We start from the raw sequence: 6742 nt of genomic DNA on the forward strand, positions 1-6742 counted from the left end.
AACAGTTTGTATTTATTTATTTATTTATGTGAGATGAATCTCACTCTGTCACCCTGGAAGAGGCTGGAGTACAGTGGTGTGATCTCAGCTGACTGCAACTTCTGCCTCCTGGGTTCAAGCGATCCTCCCACCTCAGCCTCCCAAATAGCTGGGATTACAAGCGTGCACCACCATGCCCAGCTAATTTTTGTATTTTTAGTGGAGACGGGGATTTCACCATGTTGGCCAGGCTAGTCTCAAACTCTTGACCTTAAGTGATTTGCCTGCCTCAGCCTCCCAAAGTGCTGGGATTATAGGTGTGAGCCACTGCACCTGGCCCAAACAGTTTTTTAAATAAGAGCTCCAATTGCTCTACAACCTTGCCAACACTTGGCATTGTCAGTCTTTTTAATTTTAGTCATTCTGGTAAGTATATGGTGGTATCTTATTGTGGTATATTAATTTGCATTTATCTGATGAGTAATGATGTTAAGCTGTAATATATTCTTTACAAAAAGATTACATAACAAACCAAAATGTTGACAGTGGTGATCTTTGCAGAGGTGTGACAGTAGTTTTTGTTTTGTTGTTGTTTGTTTTCTGCAGCATAGTCTTTCTGTTTGCTAAGTTTTCTGCATTCTCTAAATTTAAATGCTTAATTTTTAAAATTATTTTTTAAATGATGAAACCCTTCCCAAAAGCCCATTTTATTCTTATAATAAGGTATAATGACCACAATAGTAATATTACAAGTACAGTCACTAAGAATCATTTATTGAGCACCTGCTGTATATTCAGCACTGTGGGAGGAGCTATGAAAGACACAGAACAGTACAGGGTGTGGTCCCTGCCCTCGAGAGGTTTACAGTCTAGGTGGAGAGACAGGGGAACCAGGACACATGGGGAATTGAGAGAAAACAGTCCAGGCCAGTATGTTACAGGAGCTGGAAGGTGTTTGGGGTCAGACCCCAACACCCCAAGTGCACTAAGCACTTCAGTGCCTCCAGGGGCTCAACGTTAGTGCCAGGAAAGACAACCACTCCCAGACCCATAGGAGCCCACGTGACATGCCCTGTCTACAGCCTCTACTGCCACCATCTTAAAACGTCTGACTCCTTGTTCAGCTGCTAATCAAAGTGCAATGAACTGGGGAGGGATGGGGTGGATGAGGAAGGTCGCTGGACGATTGGAGGGGCCAGTGTCTCCCTCCTAGAAGGATCTACTCCCATGGGGTGTATGATGGCATACAACCCTAACACAGAGATAACCCCACTCAAGGGGGCCTGTGCCACCACACGGGACCCTCACCCCAGAGCTAAAAGAAGAGGGGGTAGTCGCTGCTTGAGCTGCCTGAGGTAGAACTAGGGCACCCTTCTTGTGTGTCCCTTCCCCTTCCAGTCCATTGAGCTGGGGATGGGGGTGGGACGGGCACCTCAGAGCCACCTGGAGCTGAGAGGGTACTGGAGGAAAAGGACAAGAGGGAGGGAGAGCAGCAGAGGGGAACTGCAGAGCCCAGCTGGAGAAGAAGGGTAGCTGGGGCTCCTCAAAAGTTCCAGGGGGAGCCAAAGAGGGAAAAGGTCCAACACTGAGACGGGCTCCCAAGTGCAGGTCAGAGGGGCCATGAGGGCAGGTGGGGTGGTCTGCTCCAGGACCCCACCTTCCCCTTGCCTTCAAAAGACAGAGGGGGGTATCAAGAGCCAGGAGGGTACCAAGTCCCCAGCTCAGCCCTAGGCTGTGCTCACCTCAGGGTCACCCTGCCCAACCTTAGAGGAGGTGAGGGGACTCCAAAGGTTTTGATGATGCCCCCACTCAGTGAGGCCCCTTCAAAGTGCCATCTGTTTACTTCTCAAATTAAAAAGAATTCAGTTCTGAGTGTCCAGGAAAGGGGGTGAATTTCATAACCCCCTGTGACAACGAGGGGAGGGAGCCACACCCCTCCAGAGGGTACCACCCAGCGGATGAGCGGGGAGGAGGAAGTAGCTGGCTTGAAGCCGGCCCACCCGACCTCCAGGAGAGAGGAAACGGAGAACACGGGATGAGGAGGCTTTAAATAGTATTTCATAAAATAAAAATGCCCAGCACTCTTAGGAACCTCTCATTCCACTGCTTAGTTTTTGTTTAAATAATTCTAAGGCCAGAGGCTGGGGGGCAGGGGGCAGCCAGGGTATGTACATGAGGAGGTGTTTAAATTAAAACACAAATAATAATTAAGACACACAAACTTAAAAGACTAAGGCAGAAGATGTAGAGAGGGCCTTTGAGGTCCTCGCGCTTCCAGGACTGCAGGCCTCCTGTGGGCTGATTAGGGCTTCCTCTTGGAGAAGATCAGCCGGCGTTTGGAGTGGTAGAAATCTGAGGAGAGAGAGTAGAAGTCAGCCAGACCAAGAGGAAGAGGACGCGCCGGAGCTGCCCACCCAAGGCAGACAGCAGGAGGCCAGGACACCCTTCCCTGCGGCCGACAGGGCCGACTGCTGAGGATAGGAAGAACTCGGGGAATGCCCACTCTGTCTCTTAAGGGGTATTTACGGAGTGTCCCACCATGCTTCACGGATGTGATTTCGTCAGTCACCACACCTGCACCCATGGGTCTGCTCTAAGCCAAGCTGCCCAGTAGAGGAGCCACTGCTAGCTCTGTGTGCTTGTTTAAACAGACTAAAATCAAATCAAATGAACAATTCAGTTCCTCAGTCACATGAGCTGTGTGTCAAATGCACAACAGCTGTATGTGGTTCGTGGCCCCTGCACCGGACACTCCCATCCCTGCAGAGTTCTACTGAACAGCGGTGATCTAGGGATTCTGTTACAAAATCCATGAAAGTGTTCAGCACAATGCCGGGCCCATAGAAACATTAGTAGTTGTTATTATAATCAGTCCTGACCCAACTGCAAATTCCCTTTGAGACCTTAGACAAATCACTCTACCTCTCTGAGCCTGGTTTCCTTGCGCTAAAAGGATGGCAAGGGGCCGGGCACGGTGGCTCATGCCTGTAATCACAACACTTTGGGAGGCTGAGGCAGGAGGATTGCTTGGGCTCAGGAGTTCAAGACCAGCCCAGGCAACATGGTGAGACCTTGTCTCTACCCCAAATTAGTGCTGTGCATAGTGGTGTGCATTAGCGGGCATAGTGGTGTGCGCCTGTAGTCCCAGCTTCCCAGCTACCCAGGAGGCTGACGTAGGAAGATCACTTGAGCCCAGGAGTTTGAAGTTGCAGTAAGCCATGATCACACCACTGCACTCCAGTCTGGCCAACAGAGTTAAGACACTTGTCTCAAAAAGAAAGGCAGGGAGGGTGACAAGAATGTTTTATGGTATAACATTGCTATAAGGACTAAATAAATCTACCTTAGAAGCTTGGCAAAGGGCCTGGCATAATGAACATTCCCAATAAATGTTAGCTAGTTGGTCTTTGCTGCCTGCTTGCTGTGTGACCCCAGGGAGGTTGCTTCCCCTCTCTGGGCCTGTTTCCTTCTACCTAAGGAGCACTCTGGACTAGGACCAGACAGGTCAGCCCTTGGACCATGGATTCTGAGAACCCTGGTCCTTTACAATGTCCTTCCCTGTACATGTCCTCACCTGTCATGCTGGTCTGCCGCCGTTTTCGACCCTGAGAGTCTCCAGGTCCACCTGGGGACTCTTCAGGCTGCTCCCCTGAGCGAGGCACAAGGGTACAAGATAGCGACAGGTCCACATGGTCTTCCTCTGCTGTCCCCTGCAGCAGAGCAGGCGAGGTGCCAGGCCGCCTGCCTCCTCCCAACTCATCCCGGCCCCGCCGGGGCCCTGTGGGAAGGTAGAGCTTGGGCAGGCCAAGGCCCCGCACACGCTCCCAGGCGAAGTCACCCTCCAGTGGTGTCTCGGTGACAAAGTCGAAGTTCCATCGCTCACGGGCCTCCTGGATACAGCCCGCCATTAGCGCATCACAGTCGCGGCTCAGCTGCTCGCTGTCCACTGGGCCGAAGAGGCGGCGGCAGGCCTTGCTGCCGCATGGGTTCGGACGGACATTCCCAGCCTGTTCTGACATGGCGCCTGCAGCAGAGACACAAGGAAGGTCCTGGTCACTGTGGAGACTGGACACTATGTTACCTGACCGGGCTTTGCTGTGTCACCTCAGGTGACGTCTTCCTACCAGAGGGTCTCTCTCACTCCTTCCAGCTGGTCTTCCTGCCTCCTTCCCACAGGAGGCCTGACCCCCACCAGCAGAGCGCAGCCAGCCTGGCACCCCAAGGTCACTGGCAGAGCAGGCAACTGAAGGGCAAGCTAATGTCAACAAAAGCAAATTTATTGCAAGAGCAAGGACCAGGGTCCTGTTTGCCACCAGGTATTTTCAGCTAAAATCAATGTGTTTTCCCCCCAGAGGTGTCCCTCATGGGTGTGACTGCCCCCCAAATACAGGTGAATTGCCAGAGTCCAGCAGTTTCCTAATCCTAGCTGTGGCCAGGAGGTCAATTCTCAGACGAAGAAACAGTCTGCAGTTCCTCCAGCCTCCTGAATCCCCCTACCCAGATCTCCAAGTAGGGTAACCCTGCTCAACCAAGTAAAATTACCCTGCACTTTGGAGCAAAAAGCACCCGGGTTGTGGTCCTAGCTCTGCCAGTTACTACGTAAGCTTTAAAAAACCACTTAATATCTCCAGGTCTCAGTTTCTTCACCCACAAATGGGGCCATGTCCAAGTTTAAAGAGCATGGCTACGGACACATACTCAAGCAATTGATCAGGGAGTCCATGCAGCAAGGCAGACAGAACAGAGCTGAATGAAAGGCTGTGTCTTGGTGGTTAAGCAGGAGAGCTCTGGAGTCAGATCACCTGGGTTGGAGTCCAGGTTTTACTAGGTGACCCTGGGCAAGCAACTTAACTTGTCTGAGCTCTATTTTCCTCGTCTATAAAATGGGGATAGTAATGGTGACTGTCTCAGAGGATAGACATGAGAATTAACTGAGTTAATGTAAGTAACGTGCCAGCAGCACTTCGTATACAGAAATGCATGGAAAACAGAAGTATGATTATTCCTCTCTGCCTTCAGTTTTATTGAGCCTCCTCCCTATCACTTCCCCCTGCCAACTACCTCCTTCAGACAGCAGCTGACAGGTGCTGTAGGCTGAGGGCCTTTCCCAAGGATGTCGTCAGGCGGGTGGCCTAGGGGTAAGGAGGGGCCGGGCGGGGCAGCGCAAGGGATGATTTCTCCCAGGCTGAGCCACATCCTGCCAGGCACATCAGGTGATCTGAAGTCTAGACACCTGGCAGCCTCTGCCCCGTGTTGCCCGTGTCCAAGGAACCCGTCTTGCAGGCAAAGAAAATTAAAGGTGGCTGGTCTACCTGGCTCCTCTCCTCCCACTTCAGGAGAGGGAAAACGGAGGGTGAGTTTGCCCATGAGGGAGCGCTGGCACCTACCTGCCTGCTCTGGCTTGACTCCAGGGCTGAGTGACTGCACGACCTTGGCAGCAACTGGGTTTTCCTAGGGACAAGTCCCAACTTGCAGGCTCTGGGGGGGAAGCTCTGCTGAGTCCTCCTGAGGCAGGAAGCCCGGGACACATGCCACATCTGCTCCACCCCACCTCACCCCACTGCTTGTGATCAGTGGAGCCCACAGTTTCACGTCCCAGCTGGTTGGGAGAGGAGGCTCTTGGTAACTTCACACCAAGTTTAAACGGCAGGAGATGGAAGAGATAGGAGACTTGCCTCTAAGTCATACAGCTAAAAAGGCCAAAGGCCACTGTCCCATAAAGGGGTCACCCAGTACAGTGGACAGAGCCCTCAATAACCTCTGTCCACCCTCCCCTAGGCATGAGTTGGGATTTATTCATATATTTTTATGTTTGAAGGCTGTGCTAAGCAGTTTAAAAATATCAGTCCTCCTAAAAAGTGGGTATCTATTAGCTCCCTTTATACAGAAGAGGCAACCAAGTCTCAGAGAAGTTAAGTAACTTGCCCAACATCACACAGTTCACAAGTGGCACAGCCAGGATCTGAACCCAGGCCTGTTTGCCCTGAGTCCTGTGCTCTAGTGTTGAACCCCACTCCCTCTCTAATTTTGAGGTTTCTTAACCAGAGAGGCCCATCAGAATCACTTGGGGAGGCCGGGGCAGTGGCTCATGCCTGTAATCCTAACACTCTGGGAGGCAGAGATGGGAGAATCATTTGAGCCCAAGGGTCCAAGACTAGCCTGGGCAACACAGCGAGACCCTGTCTCTACTAAAAATAAAAGTAAATAAAAATTAGCTGGGTGGCTGGGTGCAGTAGCTCACGTCTGTAATCCCAGCACTCTGGGAGGCCAAGGCGGGCAGATCATCTGAGGTCAGGGGTTCAAGACCAGCCTAGCCAACACGGCAAAACCCCACCTCTACTAAAATTACAAAAATTAGCCAGGCGTGGTGGTGTACACCTGTAGCCCCAGCTATTTGGGAGGCTGAGGCAGGAGAATTGCTTGAACCCAGCAGGCGGAGGTTGCAGTGAGCTAAGATCGTGCCACTATACTCCAGCCTGGGCAAAAGAGTGAGACTCCGTCTCAAAAAAAAAAAAAAAAAAAAAATGCTGGGCATAGAGGGTCACACCTGTGGTCCCAGTTACTTGGGAGGCTGAAACAGGAGGACTGTTTGAGTCCAGGATGGTGCCATTGCACTCCAGCCTGGGTGACAGAGTGAGACTCTGTCTAAAAAAGAAAGAAAGAAAGAAAGAAAGAAAGAGAGAGAGAGAGAGAGAGAAAGAAAGAAAGAAAGAAAGAAAGAAAGAAAGAAAGAAAGAAAGAAAGAAAGAAAGAAAGAAAGAAA

At 51.2% G+C, this 6742-nt stretch overlaps 1 protein-coding gene across 1 annotated transcript in view; it reads right to left on the bottom strand.

Annotated features, from left to right (window-relative positions):
• Positions 1 to 725: 725 nt before the first annotated feature.
• The window catches only part of CDKN1A (cyclin dependent kinase inhibitor 1A), an 8662-nt gene continuing 2645 nt past the window's right edge, over positions 726 to 6742 (bottom strand). The window contains exons 2-3 of the mRNA XM_023212662.2: positions 3554 to 4003; positions 726 to 2331 (exon numbers count right to left, since the gene is read on the bottom strand). Coding sequence (XP_023068430.1) covers positions 2282 to 2331; positions 3554 to 3998 — 495 coding nt within the window. The 5' untranslated portion in view covers positions 3999 to 4003 and the 3' untranslated portion in view covers positions 726 to 2281. The remainder of the gene's footprint in view (positions 2332 to 3553; positions 4004 to 6742) is intronic.

Source organism: Piliocolobus tephrosceles, chromosome 5, assembly GCF_002776525.5.
Source record: "Piliocolobus tephrosceles isolate RC106 chromosome 5, ASM277652v3, whole genome shotgun sequence".
NCBI classification, from domain to species: domain Eukaryota; kingdom Metazoa; phylum Chordata; class Mammalia; order Primates; family Cercopithecidae; genus Piliocolobus; species Piliocolobus tephrosceles.